Source organism: Haemaphysalis longicornis, unplaced genomic scaffold (assembly GCF_048455015.1).
Source record: "Haemaphysalis longicornis isolate Haplotype H1 unplaced genomic scaffold, Haemaphysalis longicornis Haplotype H1 scaffold_5, whole genome shotgun sequence".
Lineage (NCBI taxonomy): Eukaryota > Metazoa > Arthropoda > Arachnida > Ixodida > Ixodidae > Haemaphysalis > Haemaphysalis longicornis.
Genome location: NW_027526385.1, coordinates 79,539,292 through 79,564,228, shown reverse-complemented (window position 1 = coordinate 79,564,228; position 24,937 = coordinate 79,539,292). Strand labels below are relative to the sequence as shown.

The 24,937-nt window shown below is 48.5% G+C and overlaps 1 protein-coding gene across 1 annotated transcript; it reads left to right on the top strand.

The window, feature by feature from the left end:
• Positions 1–2,328: 2,328 nt before the first annotated feature.
• On the top strand, positions 2,329–23,170 carry LOC144138487 (uncharacterized). Its single transcript, XM_077670788.1, has 6 exons — positions 2,329–2,691; positions 6,770–7,032; positions 9,833–10,195; positions 12,792–12,944; positions 14,855–15,306; positions 22,568–23,170. The coding sequence occupies exons 2-5, from the start codon at positions 6,805–6,807 to the stop codon at positions 15,284–15,286; spliced, it is 1,176 nt and encodes a 391-aa protein (XP_077526914.1). The 5' UTR covers positions 2,329–2,691; positions 6,770–6,804; the 3' UTR covers positions 15,287–15,306; positions 22,568–23,170.
• The last annotated feature ends 1,767 nt before the right edge of the window (positions 23,171–24,937 follow it).

The window sequence follows — 24,937 nt, the reverse complement described above, 5'->3', positions numbered from 1 at the left end:
TTGCATGCGCTTGACCACACACCGGTCGTAATGATCAAATAATTAGGAAGGTTACAAAACAGGCTCTGCACCTCCCGATCTCTACTTTCGGCAATTAACTAACAGTCCTTGGTGTCTATAATTCCTTTCCCGAATTAACCGACCAATTTTCCAGGATTTGGCAGTCTTAATATATTAACCACCCTTCAACTTAGGAACCTATTCTCAAGCTTCCTGACTTCTGGGGATCAGCACTCTCCCTTTACCCCGTAACATGTACTCCTCCACCCATGAGGACAGAAGGAAAGCTCCTTTTAAAATGCCAGAGAAAATAATACGGCTCTCAATTCGGAGTTTCTTACGCGAATTTTTCCGGTCCTTCGCCCACCGGATTCTTCACGGCCGCCATCATCCTTCAGGATTAACGAGCTTACGGGCTCTTTTCTAAAGCCTCGAACAAGGTGGAGGAAATAGCGCTAGCAAAGCATAGCGCTAGCTCTCTTCGATCGAAATTCTAGAACGGCCGACTCATGCAAAGCCTGCAATTCTTGTAGGGTTGGGAAGATCACGCCTTTTTCATTCCAATTGCTCAAATCTGCAGTTCTTTCCAAGTTCTTTGACCCCCCCCCCCTCACCGAAAAGCGTCATCTGGACTCCTGGGCATCAGGGTCTCGCGGAGGAAATGAGGCTGCCGATGCAGCTACCCGAGCTCTTTCCTGCCGGTATTACCCCCGTTCCACTTACAGGGTCCTGAGGAGCTCTTCTTAGGTTCAAAGAAATACCAGACAACTTAAAAGACAGTCATAGGCTCTACCCTGCCTCCGCCAGGGTGGCTTAGCAGGGAAGAGGAACGTCTCTTACGCAGGCTGCGAACCAACACTTTATGTCCTGACATTACAAAATATTTCGATCCCGAAACGGATGGGTGATACCCTTTCTGTGGAGACATCTCCGATAATTTTCACGTGGTTTGGGCGTTTCAAAAGAACTGCGCCTTTCCCTACCATGACCACAGGCGCCGCCCGTCGGGTCCAAGCTGGTTTCGAACGCCGTCCCTTTGAGCAACTATCGGGCCACTGAATAAAGTTATCTCTCTCTCTCTCTCTCTCTCTCTCTCTCTCTCTCTCTCTCTCTCTCTCTCTCTCTCTCTCTCTCTCTCTCTCTCTCTCTCTCTCTCTCTCTCTCTCCACTATAGAGAGGCCTGGGAGACAGCCCTTCTCAATTGCTCTCGACTTGAGTCCCAAAGGACTCTGGTTCAAAGAGCTCTGAAAGCGGCCAAGTCATGGGGTATTCCGGACCGTGGATACCACCCAAGTACAAGATCATTAAGATCCTACTCTCTTCTCTGAATTTTCTCCCTCCACCTCCTCCTGCTCCTCCAGCTTCTCCTCCAGCTTCTCTTCCTTCGTGAGGGAACAATTCCTAGCGCCGAACACACACTCAGCGGCATGGAGCTTGCCGCAATGCCCGACCAGCTGACCTGGACGCGCACCCCGCCCAGCCCCAAACGTCTACTATTCCTGGTCTCGTTCCTTCCATCAACTCCGACTCACCGCTACGGGAAAAAATGGCATCGTCTCGCACAATGGCTTCAGCCTGGCATCTTCACGAGGCTCCGGCAGCCCTCATCGAGGACCTCGGCAACCAGTTTCTGGCAGTTCCCTTGAATTATCTCTGGTAGACTGAAGACTCGTCCCAAGACAAGCGTTATCTTCATTAACCAAATGCCTTTGATCAATCAATGGCACGAATTAGTCGACCGGTAAGCTTATTTCTGCGGCATACGCTGCCCAATACTCTTTCCGCCAACATGCATCACTTTGCGTCCGCTTAACTTACCTTTAATTTTTTGTGCCGCACGAGCGGAACATCTTCTTTATTCATCCAAAGCCGCAGTGACAGCTCCCCTTTTATATTGTTCTTTTTATTCCTGAGAGCAGCACCCACCACGGTTTGTGAAGGCGTTTCTACAGCGACTGCGTCCATAGAAGCCGGCCAGCAACAGCCTTCCGTTTGCGACCATTAAAACAGCCTCAATAGCGTTCTGGCTCATAGTTGTCGGGGTTCCGGCGCGAGCAGTCGGCTTCGAACGCCGACTCGCGACTGTCACGTGGCGCCGTCTGCACAAGCGCGTCCAGAGGAACCAGAACTGCCAGTTGGCGGACGTCCTCAGATAAAGAAAAAAAAAGCGAATAAAAAAAAGTAACGAATATTTTTATCTCAGATTCTTCTGCTATTATTTCAATTCCTCCTCTTTTCTTAACCATCAGACGCAATTGTTTTGTTCTTGTTGCGAATCCTTCAGGAACGCGATCGGCGTTCATCTGGACGTCTTCTGCAGCAAGCGTCTCCAAAGCCGTGCACCTCTCTCTCTCTCTCTCCTTAGCGCCGGTGGGCTGTTCTGCGTTCAGCAGCTCAAGTTAAGCGCCCCGCAAGAGACGCTGAGAGTTGCGAACCAGGACCACACCGCCGGCCAAAGCAGTTCTTCGACCATCTGGCCAACAGGGGACTACATTTCATCGAGGAGGAAGACGAGGCAGGACCAAACGGCTGCTGTCTCGAGGCGAACGTGGCTCGCGGTTCAACTGGGCCCCAGTCTCTGCAGCGGACGCCGCTAGGACTAACGCTCCGTGTTCGTGCCATTGGCGATTCCTCGGCGGAAGCCGCTTGTGAAGATCGTGGTCCGGAAGAATCGCTGCGCCACTGACTCCGGTGAGTGAGGTGAAAATAGCGTAGCCGTCTTGTACGCGGCTTGATGAGCCCGAGGGAGCCGGAGCTGTAGGAACGATCATGGCGTTGGCCGCTGTCGCACGCAAGAAACACCGTTCGCCTACTGCATGATTCGAAGCAGCTCTTGTGAACCGTAAGCGCTGAGCTTATTTTCTAGGTTCGTTTCGTGTCGCCGACAGTCCGGCGTTCCTGCATGCCGTGTCTTTAGGCCGAAGCATGGTTTAACTGCTGCTACCGCGGCAAGTCTTCTGGTCGGCCACGCATACAGAGCTGAACACGTGTTCCGCGTTGGCGGAGCGGCAGTATGCCCGTTTTGCACATTCTCGCCCTCTTGCAAGGGGGCGGAAACGCATGCGCACTGTGTTCGCACCCGATCGCCTGCGGTGCTAGGAACTACGCCCACGTCGTTCGTGTACCGAGGGCTGGCAGTACGCTCTTTTTCACATTCGCACCCTTCTCGAAGGGGGCCAGAGACAACACCACCTACAAAAGTCTAGGTTGTGTTGGCAGAGAACGCAGTCGTACTATGTGCGCGCAACCGACTGTTTGGGGTGTAAGGAGCTAAACCCAAGGCGTGCGCGCACTGAGGACCGGCAGTACGTCCTTTTTCACATTCGCACCCATTTCAAAGGCGGCAGAGAACGCATTCGCATGTGCGCGCAACCGACTGCCTGTGGTGCAAGGAGCTAAACCCAAGGCGTGCGCGCACGAAGGACCGGCAGTACGTCCTTTTTCACATTTTCACCCATTTCAAAGGTGGCAGAGAACGCGTTTGTATGTGCGTGCAAGTGGTGTAAGGAGCTAAACCCAAGGCGTGCGCACACGGAGGACCGGCAGTACGTCCTTTTTCACATTCGCACCCATTTCAAAGGCGGCAGAGAACGCATTCGCCCTCTGTGCGAGCAGCCCATTGCCTGCGATGCAAGGAGCTAAACCAACGCTGAGTGCATGGAAGACTGGCAGTACGCCCTTTTTTTCACATTTGCGCCTTAAATGAGCGCGGCAGAGAACGCATGCGCACTGAATACCCCGAACCGGTTCTCTGCGCGGCGAGAAGTTAAAGCACATCGCGAATGCGCGGAGGAGCGGCAGTACGCCCTCTTTCACAATACGCGCACGGCAGTACGCGCTTCTTCACATTTGCACCCCGGCTGGGAAGCAGCAATCCCTAAAATCAGATTTTGAACTGGCACGCTGCAGTTGCCCGGGCGTCAATGATATCATCCTATACCGTTTATAAAAGCCGATTGTGAGACCCCTGTCGTGTCATACGTGGTGGAGCTTGGCAAGCCCCTCTAGGGGAAACGACCTTGTGAACGTAACCGCCGAACGTCGCCGATATGCAACGAAGGCGGTTACAAAATCGTCAATGATTATGCCAGCCGCCCAAAGGTCGCAATAAAGCGGTAATCCTTTAACCCGCGCCTGCTTCTTGCTCTTGAACAAAGGCAGACGACGAGAAGCAGCGGCGCCTCAAAATCTGGCCTCTTGTATGTATGTGACGTCGTGGCTCTTCAAACATGACACTTTCGCGTAGTTGTCTTGCTGCATTTCTTTTCATTTGCGCGTCGCGAACTCGAAAAGTGCAACATTTTCCGCTGTGGGTGATGAAATTTGTGAACGGCAGCATGGGTCTTTGCAAGCGATGCTACAGGACAGACATGGGACAGGCGATCGACGGCCGTGGCTTCATACGAGATCTCCGGAGGCGAGCAGACGATACGTAAACCGTCGTTACCGCATCGAACGAGAATTGGCGAGACTCGCGCGTCGCGTCATCTGCATGATCGTCTGCTCTGCCTGGACTTGCGCCGCGGCTCGCGCTGCCGAAACCGCGAAGTTGCTGAACGCCGCGCTTTGCGGGCTCGATCTATATATGTGGCGAAGGCAACCGATAACTACTGCCATGTCTCCAGCCGCGATTCATATACAAGTATGCCGTGTACTAGGACAACATTCCAAGACACTGCATCCAAATCCACTGCTGCTGTGGAAGGGGAGGGGGGCTGTCGTGGGTGCGACTGTAGCTGTTGAGGCGTCTTCCGAGAGCGTTATTGCGCCGCTGACGCGTTCGTCATATATTGTTTGTGCCATTGTCGCGTTTGGTATCTCCTAAATTAGCGTGATAACCATTAATGAATGGAATGGATTCTCCCTCTGGTGTTGCTCCTGGTGGTTTTAATTGGTCACGCGAAAGTATTCGTATCTAATCCGCACATTAGGGACAAAGGGGCCTCTTGTATGGTATTGAATTTTAGCGTTATTGTGCGCGCCACTGCAAATCAAGAAAAAAAGCGAAGAAATGTGTGAGATATTTTGTAAAACAAACAGATAGCTGTTTCCTTGCATCAAGATAGCTGTTTCGGCAAGGAAGGCTTTTTACATGAGCGAGTTCTTTTGGAGATATCGGAAACCTAATATCCTATATCTGAAGCCATATATTTAGCACACGTAATCAATGAAGACGTATATATCGAACAGTCGTGCCCCATTTTTCGTGAAATGTAGGTTCTCATTATAAATTGTCTACAATCCCAGTCTGCTTTGTAAGCATGGTCAAATCGATGCTTGAGTAGATAATTAACCACCAGTAAAGACAAGGCCCGTGCCGTTTCTCTATACCACTGAAAAAAAAAGCTGTCCATGAGCTGCAGCAGTATTTTCATAGGAATGCTCAAGATGTGGATCTGACAGGACTTGGATCAGAGCTAGCCATTATGTCATCTTCAATCCTAGTCCACCAGACAAAACGTCGGTTCCCGCCCTTGCGTGGCACTTGTCGATCCAAAGCTAACTTGCGCTCGGTACGTGGAGTTTACTGTATATAGCCCATGCTATCGTTAATATGAAAGCCACACATCACAGCAATGTTGCTCTCCTCATGGACACAGGGGTCGCGTGAGTCCTTAAAAACCCTTGGCTTTGAAAGGCTGGATTGTAAGACATTACGGGTCGTGGAATTATGAATCATTCAATATCCCTGAATTCAATTTTTCTTTTTAATCAGCATAAAGCGAACATGATGCTACACAAGGACTGAGTGAGTGCCGCGTGCGTGTGGCTTGGTTGATCTTCTTTAACTAATTAAAGTTTACACTTTGTGATGCACTAAATGTGTAACTCGAACAAACAAGAAATTTTCGAAGAAGAAAATGAAGGTGGAACTATCGTTTCAACAAGGAGGCTTTTGTCTGAAGACAAGTCTCACGATTTGTCATTTTCACGATTTTCACGATTTCTCATAATTTTGAAGCTTAATCTTCATCTTCCCCTTAACAGCAGTCTTATTTAAATGTCAGGCAGATTATGCTGCCTTAAAAATCCCACAGAGTCTTGAAAGTCCTTGAGAACCCTTGAATTTTTTTACATTTAAACCAGCGTGAACTCTGTTATACAGTCATAATCCCTTAAGGCTTGGTTGGTAGTCTTAACGACTGGGAAGACCCCTTCTCGCTGGATGTGCGGAGTCAATGTGGGGCAAAGCTCATGGAGTTGCTGCACCGTTCACAGCTCTAGTGCACACCCATAGATCAACAAGGGGCCATTTTTTGGTTTCTCCCTGAAGACTCTGCCATGTTCCTGCTTTAGGGGATAACCCCGATAGGGAGATAAAAGCTACCAGCTCTGTTTATGGGCGTAGAAGTGTATTACGACCCAGAATGCATAACGTGGCAAAGCAAATCTTCAGTAGGCCTGGTGTGGACGCCTTAAGGTGTCAGGCCTTCGAATTTCCCTGACAATAGCATCGGTAAAAGCGTAGCCTGTAGACAGGACTGCAAAGAGAGTGTAAGTTTTTGCAGGCTGAGCCGAGACTCAGTCCTCCTTTCTCAATGTCAGTACCGAGCATATGCGAGAAGGACTTGTCCAAAAAGGTGAGGGGATGAGAGATTTTAAAACTTAGCCCTTGAGGAACCCCGGTCCGTCGGCCGTGCTCCCCACTGCTTTGACAATGCGGCCCGACGTAAGTCCAGAAGTTATCCCTGCGCAGGCGTACATGAGAATGCTAGGACGTAATGTTTCTTTCGCCTTGCTCAGCTGTGCCCTGGCTGCCTGCGTGCAGAGCTCGAGTTGCAGTGGAAGGACGCATAGGGCGCCATGCTTCCCGTGCGGCCGATTCCCCTGACCCCCGTGACTGCGGCAGCTGTGATGGCCTCCGAGGTGCTGGGCTCGGCTCTGCCCCGCCAGGTGGTCTATGTGTTCCCGCCGCTGAACCACTTTGACCCCAACTGCCTGCGGCTGGTCACCGAGAGCAACGACGCGGAAACCGCGGTCGCCTGCCTGCTGGGGTTTTTCAAGGTTGTCTGCGAGCAGGGCTACCAGGAGGTACCCATGTCATTGAGAAGCATTCCTTTTACGATTGGGCCTGAGCAGATGACATAACAGGGCTTGTTGCTGGTTCGTCGCTATAAGCGGTTGCGTGTGTGATACACCATAAACAACATATCATATACTGTGATTCGCTCAGTAAAACCTCTATAAGACACGGTGACAGGCTTGCAGGGATACAATATTTCATCACGGTGTGTCTGTTACTTACCATGTCTTTTAGTGTGTCGTAGAGAAACGCTTAGCTCTGCCATTACGTTTTGACTGTCCTTTTATGAATAGGCCTGAGCTGACTGCATGGCAGCTATGCCGCTTGTTGCTGATTCGTCTCAAAGTCGTTGCTCTGTAGATACACAGTAAATGACAGGTGCTGTATATGTCTGTCGTATATTGTGTATCACACAGCATCACCTCAACAAGGCACGATTACAGAAACACAGTAATGCAGTTATGGATTGCATTGAAGCACGCATAAACTGTAGTTGAGGAAACATTAGCTCAGCATCTGCGGAAGCTTGAAGTGAAAGTTTTGTGCAGCTACTGAACATACCGTACTTACCCGATTCAAACGCGCACTTTTTTTTAGGAAAAATAGGCCGAAAAATCGCATGCGTGTTAGAATCGGATACGAAACCGAAACTGCCGAAAGAGCGGAAATTTCGTCCCACCCATCGCCATCGCCATCACAAGACGGCGCGAAAGCACGCATGGAGAAACGATTTTTCGGACGCAGAAGCCTAGGCGCCCAGGCGTTTCTATCGGCGTTCACACAAATCGTCAAATCGTTCCACTTGCGCGCTCGATAACAGCAATGGCAGCAGTGGCTCTCACGCGTTCAAAACGAGCGGTCGGTTGAAGCGTGGGCATGTGGAGAAGCTCGCGGAATGGGCGTGCGAGGCGTGGGCCACGATCCTATCGACCATGGTTGAACGTTCGTTCAGAAGTGTGGCATCGCGAACGCGCTTGACTACACCTAGGACGAGATGCTGTGGTCAGCGGAGAGCGACAAGGAGTGAGATGAGTGAGATTACTTCGGGTAATAAATCGCCCGTTACTCTCGCATTCGTTTTTCTTGCTCACAAAGTTCCGTGCGCGTTACAAACGGAGGTGCAAGTTTTTTCAGTTTTTTTGCCACAAAAATCGGGTGCGCGTTAGAATCGGGTAATTAAGGTAAATGGTCGATTTTTATTGCATCTGAAGTAAACAAGTGGGCAATTCGAGTGGATTGTATGGGCAGGACTGTGACAATGGGCGCGTATTACAGATCCCCAAATGGTCAAAATTAATCCTCATCCCTCCATTACGATGCACCTCATAGCCAACGGGTCGCTTTTGTGCATTGAACCTCATAATGCAAAGCTTTAGATAAGGGCTACCTCTTTCAATAAATTCCAGAAATTACTAAATTTTCAAACTTTTCGAACTCTGTATCAGTTTTATAGGTCAAGACATTTGAACTGGCCATGTAGACGCCAGCTAGTGAACTACACACTGGTCTTGTATGTCAGTGTGCATTTGAACTTGCCTTGTAGACAGTTTTCTGCTAGTGAACTACATAGTGGTTTTACTATATGTCGAGACATTTGAACAAGCCACGATGACACCAGCTAGCAGAGTACACGACGGTCTTCATGCGTGCCAAAATTCTGAGTGATTTTATACGTCAAGAGTAGAAACCGGGTTCTAAATAATCTCGTCAAATTGATAGTGTTGGCCTATTCTGACAACATCCAAATAATAGTTTGCTGGGTGCCTGGGCGCAGTGACATTCTGGGGAATAAATTGCTGATAGATTGGCTGGTAAGGCCACATTCTGAAGTGGCACATAGACATATTGCAGGTCCCATACCAGGACACGAAGCCGCTTCTACGAAAAAAACTCCGGCAACAATGGCGACAGGAAAGGGGTGAACAAACTCTTAACAAATTGCATTTTATAAAAGCACAGTTGGGTCAATATACTACAAAAAAAACGAAACAGATTTACTGAAATATATGTGCATACTGAGAATTGGCCACACGTACGGTACTCATTCTTGCCTATTAAAAAGCACACAACTGCCAGTATGCAACAGAAGTGGAGGACGGCTCTCAGTTTTCCATATCTTGAATTTAATGTTCAGGTTTTGAGGACGCTAGATGTCGCAACTTCCCCGAGATTTATAATACCCCTACACCCTTCGCTATTTTTAGCGGATGAACCTATGTTTCCCGCGAATCGCCTTTTAACTTTCATTCAAGATATTAGATTTTCGAAACTTATAACTTACCACGCGTAATTCCAGGATGGTATATGCCAGGATCTTTACATTTTTGACAACATTTTATACTGAGGGCCTTTTACACCCCCATACCAACGATTTATTTTGGCCTCTTCAATTTTATCTTACTGACTGAAAGACTACTCACTCTGACATGTTGCTCTTGGGCCTCGATGCTCTTGTGCCGTACACATACATATATACACACATACAGTCACGCTCACTATGACCTACACCGCTCATTAGTATTCAGACGATTATATTGTCAAAACAATGACTATGGGCATATACGTTAGGATAACGCTTGATTCATTAGGACGTTGTTCTCCTAATGCGCACTTGGTTTTTAACCCCGGGTGGCAGACAAAGGTCATATAAAGCTGTGAATACTAATGAGTGGTGTAGGTCATAGTGAGCGCGACTGTACGACTGTACATTTAAACGTCAAGACATTTACACATCATTTATACATGTCAAACACATATACACGTCAAGACATTTACACGTTGAGAGAACATGACAACGTGCCCGTGCAGGTTGTGCGCGGCAGCGACCAGGACGGCGTGTGGCTGGACGAGGTGCACGTGAGCGGGGCGTTTGTGCGCCGGCAGCTGCGCGCCCTGGGCGTGGAGGGCCAGCCGCCGGCCACCCGGGACGACTTCTACCTGCTGCTGAGCGTGATGCTGTGCAACCTGCCGCGCGCCCGGGGCTCCAACCTGAACCGGGACTGGTTCGAGCACCGCGTGGCCGACCTGCTCGAGTTCTTCCCGGGCGTGTCGGCGCCGCCCAAGATCCCGCTCTACGGCCAGGAGCAGGCCGAGGCCATCTCGCACTTCGGCGAGCAGTGGCCCCACACCCGGGCCGCGCTCTGCAACGCCCTGCTCAAGGGGGCCTTCCAGGTGCGCTTGTACGCTCGGCGCTCACACGTCGCTGGCATTCCTACAACCGCGTTATTCACGAAGCACTTGGGTGGTGATACCAGCGATACTCGAAACAGGATCCTCTCTGGCAGGCTTCTCGTAGCGCCTTCCCGGTGGGACAAACAGTAAAAGACGATCGGTGGGGAACCACGCGCTTTCCGCTTGTGCAGTCAGAACTCAAAAAGCCCAGGGTGAAGATGGCTTATTTTGTGTTCAGCTTGAATAAACTGCCAGCCTCGTATTATGGCCTGCGAACTTAGTCGCTCATCACAGGGCAAGAATAAACAACTGAATAACCTCCTCAAAAAGATGCAGAAGCTGGTTTACCATAGCAGAAGATTACAGGAGGTGATGCAGTTAACAGTTAGCCCCATGGTCCAGTGTTTGACAAAACTTCGTCTGGTCAGGGGTCATACTTTGGAGCATAAAATCGCTGTTACTGAATAAGTCAGAGTGGAAGGTTTGTTTCCTTGGGAACAAGGAACCTTTAGGGTTTCCATTTTGACTTGGTGCTGCAGTGAATGCAATTTTACACTCCCAATGTTAGCCCCCTTGCCCATGCAATCCATCGACCTTTTGAGCCGTTTCTCAAAGCAGACCTTGTTTCGTTGCTTCGAGGCTTCTTCTTTTTTTTTTTTTTTTCAGTGCAAGAAGCTACCATCTTTCTTAAACTGTTCTACGTGTCCAGAAAGGAGTTTTCTGTTCACAAATCAGGGGCAGGATTTTGGGTTGTGTTGATTTCCAAGTGTCCCCTTTGTGTAAGCCCTGATTGGCTGAAGGCAGGCGACATGGATGGGACGCAAAACAAGCAAGGCAGAACACTAGTTTTAGTGCATGTCAAAGGGCCTGCAATCGGGACTGTTACCGCTTAAAATGGACAGTACTGAAAATTTTACCTCCAGTCACCGTATGGGTTTGGTCTTACTGCTTGTTCATTGCTTGAAGCTCAAAAGTGACGGCGTCAATATGGGCATCTCTCTAATAACACATGCGACGTGGAAAGCCATATTAAAAACAAGCAGTGCGAATACCCTTCTTGAGCGGTCTGGCTTAACAGTAGTTTTAATGAGCCAGTATGCGGGGAAATGTAACGACTGTCCAAAATGAGACATAAAGATGATGATACGTACATGCTGGCTTGTACAAGCTGTCCTGTCAGAGGAGGAGTTTATCTCATGCATAGCGAGAAATGACAACCATTGTGTTGGCGCTCTTTGGCCTTCGTTGCCGTTGTGTCAGGAAACAAACATACATACATACAATTTCACAAGGATGACTTGTCCTAAAAAGTCAGGAACAGGTTATGTGATGACTACACGTGCGTAGTATTTGTCGAACTCTGTGTGAGTGTGTACTAATTCCAGTGTCATTCAAGTTTTTCGGTTGGTGCTGCTGGCAATGAACAGCTCTTTAGTACCGCCTACAATGGACGATGGAAAGCAATCAGTTAGAACTTTTGAAGCCTGTTTCTTAATAAGGGCTCGTTAGTACCTATCACACAGCCAACACCATGGCACATGCGTACAGCCGGATTGGTCTTGGGCAATTGGGCTGTAGCACCACTTGTGCCAGAGGTTCACCCATGTGATGTGACACTTTTCTGGTGTAGCCATGTACCATCCTTTACAAAGACAGTGTTGCAACATGGTACTGTAATGGAACCATGTTATCAGAGGTTATGTGAAGGTGCTACTGGAATAATGAAAGGGACCATGCAGACAAAACACAAGTTTGGTTCGTTCGAAAGATTGCCTTGTGAGGATCATACTGACACTATTCTTAACATAAGCTACATAATTAGGAAAGAAGGGAATGGCCATGCGACCCACTAGCTCATTTCCCTCAACAGAATGTGTGATGTCATACGCGCCAACTCTGCAATTTGCTGAGGCCGGCAAAAGCAAGCAGAGCTTATAAGCTTGCCGATTGAGCTATTTGCGTTTAAATTTAGGGCACACTCTTTATTATAGCAGTAAGAATGGTGGGATAAACAGTGGGAGTTAGGCAAGCACACGTAAACGTAGAAGTGCGTACTGCTGTTGGTACTGTGTGCACTATGCTTGTTTTAGAGCTGCACAGCACAGCGGCTATTTGGGGTTGTCTCTGACAATGCTGGTCGATTGGCGTAAGCGCTGGCGTATTACGGGACCGTATTTGTCGAGCGAGCACCATGTTTTACGAAATGATTTTCTGCCTGAACAAGAACAAGCCAGGTACATGTAATGTACGGTTAAAAACAAAGCAAAGGCAGAAAACGGCCCGCTTTGGTATGGCGGCGCCATCTAGGTTGACTAATGGTAAACAAGTCTCCGCTTCACACCAAGTTTATTTTGAAGACCCGTTCTTATGATGTCGTTGCAGATGTTGTTAAAACACACGGTTTGGCAGGAGAATCAAAATTTCAACTTAAATTGATTAATTTCGCAAAGAATACAGCATTGTTCGCTTCCGAACAATCGCCGGGTGCACTATAAAATACGAAATATTTCGAATAAAACAAACTTGTATTTTGTCTGCATGACCCATGAACCGTCGGACCTGCAGTGCTGACTTTCCTGGCCTTCCCTTGCTGCAGGGCCCCATGGAGCAGGTGCAGGAGTACGTGGCGGTGGGCTGGCGCTTTGCCGGCATGAAGCACGTGCACCTGATCCTGGAGTTCCTCAAGGGCCGCAACTCCTGGGTCCTCGACATCATCCCCGAGCTGCGGGCCCAGGGCGATCGCCTGCAGGTACCGTCGCAGTTGACCAACACTGCTACCCCCACGGGCAGAACCGTTAGCCTGCCCGCTTGGCGGTTTGCAAAATCACTCCACCAACAGTTGGTGATCGCTACCTGGCCCATATGGCTCTTGAACAGTTGTACATCAAACTTCCCTGGTTATTAGCACCACACTGTCCATGCACTGCCCGTTAGGCAGTGTATGCAGTTTATCCTGTGTACAGTAAAAGCTTGTTCATTTGAACCTCAAGGGGAAGCTGTGTCATTTCGAATTAATGAGAATTCAAAATATGACAACACTGCACTGCGATTGGGAAGCAGTGGGGCATGTACACAGTTCTATGCTTGAAAAAGTGTTCGATTGCAGTCCTCCTCCTTTTGTTTTTGAAAGCGACAGCCAGCACTTTTCGCGCTAACGAACGAGTGTAGCAGAAGGCCTCCCCAACTTCGCCTTCTTCAAAACTGAAGAAGGAATGCGCAGCATTCAATCTGGCCGTGACTTGCTGAGTCGATCACCGCACTGTTGCTTCGTTGTCCACCACTGCGTCGTCATCACTAGCAGGGGCAGGTTCTGCGCTTCTCACCTGAAAAACAATGTCCTCGCCTTTCAGTGCACCACACACCACTGCCTTCGTGTCCTCACTGACATTGTCTGCAGAGAATAAGTCTTCCAACACATCCAGTATGGGAAATTTAGATTATATTTCACCTAAATTTTACCTTTCCTCTTAATTTTCCAGGCTGCTCCAGAGGCGATGCAGCCTTGTGTGTAGACACAGGGTGCGTTTCTTTTGCGTGTGCCAGGCACCAGGCACTGGTGTGGTTGTGTGTAGTTCAAATTAAAATGTAGCAGGACCTACTCTGGTTTGAATTGACTTACTTCTGTATACATTGATTTCTGGAGCTTGGTCGGACCAAATCGTACAATTCGAATGATTGAATTATGAATTATGAATTAAGAAGCTTTCACTGTATTTATAAAGCACTAGAACTGCCACACCTAACTGCTGCGAACTGCTCCAGTTTGCAATCTGTTGGACGACTTAAAAAGGAAAGTTGTCTAACAGGCAGATTGTGAGGAAGCCCGCTGTTACAGAGGGTGGCTTTGTACTTGGCAGCTACTTTGTAGGATCCTCCATGGCTACCCATAGGAGCCAGTTTTCACTATAACCAATAGAACATTTCACATACCGTATTTCTGTGCGTATAACCCACCTGTGCATATAATCCGCACCTCTAAAGAAAAAAAAAATCCTCGCATATTGCCCACACATTTTATGCAGGAAAGGCTGCACTAAGGCTGCTGCTCAAGCACCACATCACATACTATGTAAACAGAAAAAGCATATATTTAGCAAGTAGAATGCACTGATTGCAAAAACTAAAGTCAATTCACTCAGTGTCACTGCTCTCACTAGAGCTATCACTGGAGCCGCAGTCCTCACTGTTGTGCTCAAGGTCATCTTCACGGCACAACGCACATTGCCGTGAAGCTGCACTAAGGGAAAAACCCCACGTATTATTTGCACCACTACCTTGATACTGAAATTATCACATTTTTGGTGTGGGTTAAATGTGTGAAAATACTAACTGTGGCAGCCATGAAAGTTCTCTCATTGCAGTTTCTCTATCCAGAAAGCTGGCTTACAATGCCTTCAACAGCTAGGGAATCCATTGTACTAGTGAACGCTAACACAGGGACAAAGCTACAGAAGAGGCAAAGCATGCGAGGCATGTGTTCCGTCTCTTCCGTAGCTTTATCCCTGTGTTAACGTTGTCTAGTAGTACAATGAATTCCCTAGTGAGCAACCAACTCGCCCAGCTTTCTGCTTTAGTTGCCTTCGGCGGCCACACAGAGGATGCTCACACCTTCTTGTTGGTTGACCGTTGTGCGGCCGGCGGCCGGCCGTGTCCCGGCAGGCGTTCCTGAAGGCGTACCAGCAGCTGGGCGAGGACGGGCCGTACATGAAGCTGCTGCACCTGCCCGAGGCGGCCACCTCGCTGCGCAAGCACCTGGGCCTGCACGTGGCGGCCGCCTACGCGCTGGCCGTCCTGGAGGACGACAACTGGCTCCAGTACAAGGGGGTGCCGCGCGGTGAGGGCGAGGAGCACGTCTTCGCCAAGATCTCCGAGATCAAGCGCATGGCCCAGGGCGCGCCCCCCAAGCCGCTCGCAGCACCCGCACCGGCAGGGGCGGAGCAGCAGCAGGAGCAGGAAGTCCGCGACGACGGACTTCCTCCGCCGCCACAGCCGGCCGTTGCTGCTGCGCCCCGCCACAACGAGGAACGGGAGCGGGTGGACGTCGGGGCCGCCGGCGAACCGGCCGCCGCCTCCCTGTGCGCCGCGCCGTAGGCGGGTCGTCGTGGTGCGAGGTGCGTGGCTTCTTGAATACATATGCAAAGTTGCAAAAATCAGGAAGTTCTTAATAATGGCTAGTTTGGTCAAGTGTGTGACGAAACTTTGCCTGGTGCAGAGTTTCATATTTGGGAGTGTAAAATCAAGTCACTGCCCGAGTGAAAATACAGTGGTTGACGTTTCGGAGCCCCTACAGGTTCTTTGTTCAGGACTGTGAACAAGGAACCCGTAGGGGCTCTGAAACATCAAACATTCTATTTTGACTTGGGCAGCGACTTGATTTTACAATTACTATTTGGGCATGGAAAAAAAATTCCCCCGCTGTTGCTTGAATGGGCTATGCGGACCACAGACTAAGAAACACAACTCAAGGCCATCCAGCGGGACCTCGAGGCATTAGCCAGGCAGGGACTCGACGAACCTGAAAAGGCGAGTCGAGACAATTGCGGGTGCGCCAAGACAACATAGGCCGCATGTAAAGCACGTGCGCTTTACTGCAGGTCAACTAGTTTTTTTTTGCAATCCAATCCGATCCCAAAAGCCAAAAGAAAAGGAAAGCATTTCACTTTCTCGTTGCTCCATCATGTTTTCATTTCCTAAGCATGTAAATAACACTTTTCTCGGTATTCCTGCTGCCTCTTATTAAAGAGTTTTCGCACTCACTGGAACTTCACAAGCCAAGCCTATTGTGAAGGCAATGCAAACGTGGACTTTTCCCAGAACTCCAACAATAGCCCCAAATTTCTCTAGTGTGTGCAAGAAACTCAGTGGTGGTGCTGGATCAGGCTGACGGAGGAGGAAACCAATTTTCTCCTCCCTCACAGCACACAATGTACCTATTTATTCGAATATAAGGCGAAATTTTTTCCCTAAATACGTGTTTGACATAAAGGGGCGTCTATGACAATGTATATGGGGGAAGGTCATATCCCGCCTTATATTTTAAGCTCTGTACACACACACACACACGCACGCACGCATGCACGCACACACACACACACACACACACACACACACACATATATATATATGGCAATTTTTTTTACTCTCCAAACCCTCGCCTAACAATCGTGACTGCCTTATAATCGAATAAATACGGTATGATGTCGCTGCACATCTCACCTTTGTGTGTATGGCACACAGCAGGTGGCACTGTATTGACGGTGGATAGTTTGTCCAGTTTGCTCAAACAATCCTGTTCTCAGTGGTTAGTTGGATAAGCAAAACTTTTAATTTAAAGTGAAATCTTTCTTAGTGGGACCCATGGTGCCCTGTCAAAAAACTAATGCATTTCCCCATGGACAGGTTGGTAGACCGAAAAGCTCTGATAAAATTTCTGGAAGCACTGTGAGTGCGTGAAACCGGGCTTCCACTGTGTCAGTATGGTTACTTAAAGGAGCACTGACACGAAAATTTTATGTTACACTTTTATTGCTTTTATCGATGCTTAATGGCCTGGCGAACCTGAAACAGCACTTCAAATACTTCAGTGCGCGATAGTTAATTACATTGAACGGCCTGAAAATCGTTTTTCAAATTCCCGCGCTTTCATCCCGAACAGCGCATGTGACAGAATCCCGGCCTGACCTCACCGCTTTATGCGGATGTCACCGACGCCCGCTTGAGAGGGTGTTGCGCCCGCTCGCCGCTCGTGGGGCTGTGCACATGAAGTGACGTCACAAGCTTTTGACGAGCGCTGCCACGTCACTTCTTTTGGCTCTCCCTGGATGATGTCACGCTGATGTCCGATGTCCATTTGCTGAGTGCCGCTCCGCGCGCTGCTCCATCGGCGCGATAAATGAGATCCAATTGAAATATGTTCTTCGCGTCGCAGGCTGCTCATATTTCAGCCAGGGTATTCTGTTGAGTGAAGGAAGCGAACTGTGCAATAATATTGACGCCGAAAATTGGTGTCAGTGCTCCTTTAAGAATCTCGAAAAAAGAATGGTTCTAGATAGGACAATACACGCTTCGATCATTAAGGAGTACAATAGTATACCATTATCGCGTGAACCACGTGTTGGTATACCGTAGAATTCCAAGCGCCCCCCTGCAGGCAAGTCGAGATCACTGGCAAAGTAGGGAGAGGACGCTATCCCGCAGTGGCACCAAAATGCAAGATGGCTGCAACAAAGCTCCCTTGCCAGAAAAAAAAAGGAAATGCACTTGGACCAAGCATTTTGCCAAGAATATTAGTTGTCACTCTGAAAAACATCAAAAGACTCCTCTGAGTCGGTCCCCCCCAAAAAGTTCGCAGCATTCCACTTGAAGTCCGCCCTGGTCTTCTGGCGGCACGGCTCCAACATCTGATAGTCCATCATGCAAGTTTCCTTCCTATGAGCCATCAAGTCCGTTGCTTATGTCACAGCTCCTGAAGGACCATGCCACAGTATTTTCAAAATTGAGCGCAAAATTGAGCACGTGCTGCCGCCAACAGAAACTGACACCGCCACAAAAAAAAAAAAACGAGAAATGACGTGTAGAAATCGGGCTATCGGGCTGCTAACCAGGATTGGATTGGATTGGATTATACATGGGCCGTGGCACGCCAGTGTTGCCTGGGCATGGTTGATTCCCAGGTGCAGAGCAAATGGGAGGGGGAATTTGGTGCGAGGGGAAAACGGTGCGGAAATTTGATATTAGCGGTGAATTTAGGGGGGGGGGGGCTGACACGAGTGGGGGTGCTTGTTCGGAATTTTACGGTACACTTAGGTCTTTCACAGATGCGTTTACTTAGTGCGGGAGAAATCGTTATATGGATTTGTTCTTAGTTTGCAATTTCTGTCAACTTTTTTGAGGAAGGGATGGTAAATTTCTTAAGGTATAGAAAACCATTGGATAGCACAGACGCGCTGCCAAAAATAGGACAGCGGGCTTCCTGTGTCAGCCCTCACCTTTCCTTTCTGGCAGAAAGCCTTTGTCCTACCTGGCACTCTCTCTGCCTCTCCCAGCCGGTGAAGTCGCATAAATCCCTCGTTGTTTTAGCATAGAGGAAAAATCGCGGTTGATTAGGGTGGGGCAGCGAAGAAGAGAGTGGCTCGCATTGTACACGTACAAGCACTTGCGTTTGCCACTGTGGCAAAGTCTGTCGGGTACGTTTGTCAACATGCTTCTGCCCTATTCACGGCAAAGTCCTTTCTTCATCTCAAGCATCCAAAGGGGCTGTAGTACGGAACGTGGAGTAGAGTTCTGAAAAAAGGTTTGTTCGTGTCCAGCCAAGCATGGGGACGTGACCAGTAAAAATATATAGATTTAACGCTGCAGCCAGGGTCAATCATCGCTAATGCGGGACTATGGTGTTTGTGGAGTTGCCTAGTTCTTGAGACATGTACTACAGTACAACCTGGATGTAACGAAGTTGACAAAAGTTCGCAATTTTTCGTTACGTGCGGGATGTGGCAAGTAAAACTATTTTTGTTATTTATGGCCTAAATCATATCAAAATAGGCGCATCTATGTAGTTAACTATCTTAATAACAAAACTGAAAGCAGTTTAAAAATATCTCCTATACCTTATGAGTTACGAGGCTAATTACCTTCACAAAGTCACGCCAATATTAACTAATTAGGCAAGAAGCCAAGGAGATTTATATCTCAGTGAGATCAGGAATGTCAATTCTGTGCAAACAAGCTACTATTAGATAACTGCTTTATTTCCTTTAGGTATCCAGAAAGAAAGAGAGAAGCTTCACCTTCTTTTTGACACGAGACTATTTGTGATTTTGAAAGGAAGGTGGAACTTTTCCTGTTCCTCCTTTATGCCTAAAAGATAAAGTGCAATAATCTAATAGCTTCCTTGCACAGAATAGACATTCCTGATCTCACTGAGATATAAATCTCCTTGGCTTCTTGCCTAATTAGTTAATTATGCTGAACACAAGTTTCAGGGGATTAGTTTTGTAACCTGAAAAGTATAGAACCTTCAGTTTTAGATCGGCAAGTTACATCAATGCTCCTAATTTGATTAATTTTGGTCCATAAATAAAAAACTTTTTACTTGCCACACCCCTATTAAGACTGGCGTGAATGAAGCAGAAACGAAACCAAAATGCTAGACAACAGTAAAGGTGAACTCAGCCTCCAAGTATTTATTTCACGGTGAAAAACTGCGCGAGTTCCACCTGCTGCTTTCGCACAAGCTTAGGCACTAAATGGTGCTCCAAAGAGACAAGGTCACATACCCCTGTATTCACCAACACAATAGTAGTATCGCTTTTTCCGTATGCTGAAAGGGCCCCATTTCGTGAACTTGATGACCTTTTCCATGCTCAAAATTGTCGAGAGGGTGCCATCTGAAATACTGAACCGGGTGGCGACATTCTTGTTTTTCACTGGCGGAAACTGCATTTAAAATTGCGAGCTTTTCTTGAAAAGACACTTTTTTGTTTTGTGGCAGCCATAGAGTTTCTATGGTGGCAGCAGAACTCATCACTGACGAACCGATACCACAGATAGCCGTGGAGACACTCGACTACACGCCGACAGGCAGGCCTAGCACCTAAAAACTTGTCTCGAACCGACACAGCACTCACGTAGAAACGCACGGTAGTTTGCGGTGCGGGCGAAAAAAAAAAAGTATTGTTAGTCTTGCTACCTCGTGTTATGCCGCGCTACGCAATCAAAACCAGAAGTGGCTGCTACGTTTACCGCAAGATTGCATTTTCAATGCTTTCCTGGTCATGAAACTTCGTCATCACGCTATGGGAGAGCTTCGTACGCTGCCGCGCCGCGGCGCTGGTGTTGATCGGAGGGCAGCCGGGGGCGTGGTCAGAGCGCGTTTGGTAGGGAACCTACCACAGAGTAAGATAAATCAGACTCTCGCCGCCTTATCAGCAGTGCGCTTTCGCTTTACTTGTCGTGGGCCGCTCAAATGGACTTATCATTTTGTGAGTGGTGAAAAAATTTGGTGCGAGTGGGCATGCTGCTACTGCGTTCCTGCCTGCCGGTCTGGCTACAGAGCCGCCGCGGCCGCCCAATGCCCTCCGATCTGCGGTGGCGCCAGTCGCGATAGCCTTTGTCCCCGTACGAAACTTGGCCGGGAGTTTCATGACCAGAGAAGCATTGAAGGACTCTGATTGCACTAACCGCTCTGTTCATCATTCATGACAAGTTTTGTTTCCAGGCGATTTCTAGACGTTTCCGAACCTGCTGCCTCCATACAATAGTGCTAGTATTCGCTAAATTTGCACATTTCTGTGGCAGATTTTTAAGCAAGTGTGATAAAAACAATGAGTAATCAGCTTAGCAACTACGTTACATCAAAGTTAACGTAGAGGTCACGAACACATGGGCTTCAATAGGGGTGGCAATGGGGAATAAAGGAGCTTTGTTAAGTCCAGGAATTTATTATACAGAGGTTCATTACACCCAGGTTTAAATGTAGCAGCCTTTCCCTTTTAGGCTGCCTGGGTACACAGGCTGCAGTTTTAGTAAAACATTTCAAGCGTTCAATGCCACACAAAAAGCAGTAATGAATGAGTGCGTGAAGCTGAATAATGCGATGCTTGTACTGTTCCCTTCTTTTTGGTCCAGAGTTTGTGCAGTAGCTATCCCCGAGCATGCAGCAACATTGTCTTGCACTTTGTCCTACATGTTAGTTATGACAGTGTCCGCGTTGCACCTTCTCTGCTTACTGTAGTTGATACCTTTATGTGATTGGTCCCTGCATCCCTAACCAGATTCAAGCCGATTTCAAGGGATGCTGCAATACATATGTGTACTTGTTAATATAGTCATCATATTGTATGCAAATGATGATGCTATAGTGATGTCAGGTTTGTCCAGAGCACAGTTTTACGCACTTTGACCTTTTCCTGATGCGTCTCTAGACAATTTCCTGGAAGTGGCTGTTAGTATATTACATGGGAGCAGGGCAGTGCAGCAATCAGCTAGGTGTCTATCGCTCCATGTGTGTTACATGCCAGTCGGCATCTTGCGTTTTCCGCTTCCATTGAAAAACTGTGCTTAAAACTTAAGCGTATCTTTTGTTACCCTGTCCTAAGTGTGAAAAACTCTCAAAGCAAAAGCTTTCTTAGTGGAACCTATCACGTCTTGTTAAAGGAGCACTGACACGAAAATTTTATTTTACACTTTTATTGCTTTTATCGATGCTTAATGGTCTGGCAAACCTGAAACAGCACTTCAAATACTTCAGCGCACGATAGTTAATTACATTGAACGGCCTGAAAATCGTTTGTTTCAAATTCCCGCGCTTTCATCCCGAAAGGCGCATATGACAGAATCCCGGCCTTACCTCACCGCTTTGTGCGGACGTCACCGGCACCCGCTTGAGAGGGTGTTGCGCCCGCTCGCCGCTCGTGGGGCCGTGCGCATGAAGTGACGTCACGAGTTTTTGACGAGCGCTTTCGCATCACCTCTTTTGGCTTCACGGGGTGATGTCATGCTGATGTCCATTTGCTGAGTGCCGCTCCGCGCGCTGCTTCGTCGGCGCGATAAATGCGATCCAATCGAAGTATGTTCTTCGCGTCGCAGGCCGCTCATATTTCAGCCAGGGTATTCTGTTGAGTGAAGGAAGCGAACTGTGCAATAATATTAACGCCGAAAATTGGTGTCAGTGCTCCTTTAACTAATGCATCTCCCCGTAGACGGGTTGGTCGACCAAAAAGCTCTGATAAGATCTCCGCACAGAGGGCACATGCCTGAAACCAGGCTTGCACGACAAGTCGTCGCGTGGGTTGGTTCTTCATTTGCGATTTGGGCCTTTGATGTTTGATGATCGATTGGACGCACTTTCAGTGAAGGTTGGAATAGGTTTACCAGAGTGTTAAGCTAGTGCTTGTGTTGCCCAGTGTTTTTGTTGCAGCTATGCTTGAAGACGCTTCCATCATAAAAGAGAGAAAAAACATGAGCATGATATACTCGGTTACAACTTAAGAGTGGCAACGGAAATTGCCGTTGTGCCTTATTACTGCAGCCGGATGTTACTCCACGCAGCACAAGTAGCGCGCTACTGGAAATATTTTGAACATGGCGCGAGCCGTTTTCGTAACTTTTTGGACCTAATATGCCTCTAAACTACTGCAGCGACGACAAACAAATGACGGAGAAAGGGCAGACGATATCACGCATTCGTAGCAGTCTCTTTTCAAAACGCGTGCCTGTTGACATCCGGGTCCATCGCTTAGGCGGAGTGGTACCGTACATGAGCTATTGCCGTTCTTAACTTGTTCCCGGGTATAGTCAGTGTGGAACCCTGATCCAGGAATTTTTTTTGCCCTAACCTATCACCTAACCATTGCATGCCGTGCATCCTTGCAGGCTGGCTGGTGCCACGGTGGACAACGAGGAGGGCACCAACGTGCCATCGATTGGTTCGCGATGCGGAGACCGGGTCGACGCAAAAGCCCTCCAAGCAGCGCACATGTTCTCCCCTTCCACCGGGAGGGCAGATTCTGTCGCCCGGTTCCTCCACACCCCGCCAACCTGATTCCATCGTCTACCGCCGCCACCTGGACAAGCCAGCCACTCGCACCCTGGGGGGAAGGGGGACAAGTCCGAATGGACCGTCAGGATTTTCCTCCACCGTGACCGGCAGTGACTGCAGGTCTCTTGTAGAAGGACCGCGTCGCTCTGAGAAGCCCGGTGATAAGGCCGCTGCTCCGCTCCCCTGGCTTGCTTTTTCTTCTGCGGCAGGAGAGACGGGGCAGCGTCATTGATGAAATAAGTTTTCGTCCACGCAACGCTTCATGCGCGAAGCGGAGATTTTGCGCTCGCGTCGGCCATGGCTGTTCGGCGCTGCACGCAACAAGGAAATGATAGGGAGGCATGGCCGTCGCTTGTGCCTGGAGGGAGGCTCGTTTTTGCGCGCGTTGCGGGGGCGCCGCCAATGCGGTCGTGAAACAATAAAGGGCTTCGAGACTGTCGCTGTGTGGCTTCATTGCAAAAGACTATTCATGTAGAATGGCTTAAGTGAAAGGGCCTTAAGTCCAGGTGACTATGCCTGATAGAGATTAGAGCAGACTGAGCTAAAATGAAAAAGCTTCTCAGACCCTTCGAGTACGAAATTCCTCGGCTATCGCCAGCTGAGCGGCGCAGTGGAGCGCTGTAGCAGACGACACTTCTCCCGCCTGATGCGGTCAGTGTGCACGTGCCGGCTGTCTCCGATTCTCGCCACTTCTCGGTGACGGCGCTTCGCGAAGCGCAGCGGCCAAGCGCTTGCCGTTTCCCTTTAATAGTGGACCGCACTGTACAGCACAGCTCCCAACATACCGCATGCAAGTAGTGAGAACGCGGGTATGTGCTGGCCTGACATGAAGTCAACGTTACGCTTTGATCTCTAACATCACAAGCCATTGTCAGCTTGATGTACACCGAGTGTGACATTCATGACGCGACATTTTGCTTCCAAGACACTTCAAACCAGGCACCTCCTGTTACAACTAGCGCCATTCAATGGTTAGCTTTTAACACTGCCACAACCTTCATTAACTGCTAAAACAAGCTTGCTGTTCGGCCCCGATGGTCTAGTGGGTAGTGTCGCAGCTTCAAATGCCCAGGTACTACTGGTTCGAGTACCAGTAGGTCTACCCTTTTCCTTTTTATTATCTTTTTTTCTTTTAGGACAGTACATGGAAGGCACGATGGTACCGGGCACCGACTGACAGCAAGGAGTTACAATGTAACGAAAGGTACACCCTCAGAAAAACAAAAACGTGAAATGTGAAGGAAAGCACTCAATCGCACAGGACAAAGCACATGGGCGAAGATTTGCAGTCAACAATGAGAATATCCATGCTCTTTTTTTTTTCCAACAAGTTGTCTAACATCGTGCGGACAGACAAGTTGTTTTCTGTGTGGGTTACTTGAGCTTCACAGTTTTTCAATTCTTTGCCACTCTACTTCCATGAGCATTTCAGGCAAACTGAACAGCATAAGTGTGGGCTATCCTTCCCTCGTCAACCTATCAGCCGGAGTGGAAAAGCCTTTCACCACGAATCCGTGAGAACGAACCCAGGAGGACACTTAATGGACCCCATCTTGACCTCTCAAACTATGTCGTGAACTTGTAATTTCTTTTACCGGGTCCTCATTTTGTTTAATGGAGTAGCCGGGGGCAAATATAGCTTCCAACCTCTTCTCCACTGAATAAACCAGATAACCTACCCACCTAAAAAGCTGGTGCCTGTTTAATTCGAGCAGGGCCTGTTGAGGGCACTCCTAAGAGCTGAAATGCCAATGCCTCTTTTGACAATATTATGTAAGCTGACGTGAATGGCGGTAAATTCTTCGAGTACGGCAAGTATTTCTAGCACGTGTTCAGGGCACAAAGTCGGCTCTAGGTTGAGAAATGAGATGGTTGTCCTATAGCTCTTCAATCATTGGCCTAAAGCCTGTAAGGGTTGATTTACAGGACCTCAAAATGCACTGCACTTGTTCTTGGAGAGCTTGAAGACAACAGAAAAAAATTATTACTAAAAAATCTATAAAGAAATCTAGGTTGGCCAAGAAGCTAAATATCAATGCGAGCATAGTGTGCTTCACTGCAGGGCAATGGTCGGGAGTCACTTAACAAGCACGTATGCACACACATTATCAAAGATTGGTGGGCAGAGCCTGCATTATTTTTTTGCGTGTGATTTTTTGTGCTCCGTTCATTTCGCGCACGGGAAAAGCGCAGTGCTATGCGGG

Excerpts from the sequence above, each read along its gene's own strand:
- LOC144138487 (XM_077670788.1), top strand. The coding sequence starts at position 6,805 with ATGCTTCCCGTGCGGCCGATTCCCCTGACCCCCGTGACTGCGGCAGCT. Across the intron at positions 7,033-9,832 it reads GCGAGCAGGGCTACCAGGAG|GTTGTGCGCGGCAGCGACCA; the intron begins GTACCCATGTCA and ends GTGCCCGTGCAG. Across the intron at positions 10,196-12,791 it reads TGCTCAAGGGGGCCTTCCAG|GGCCCCATGGAGCAGGTGCA; the intron begins GTGCGCTTGTAC and ends CCCTTGCTGCAG.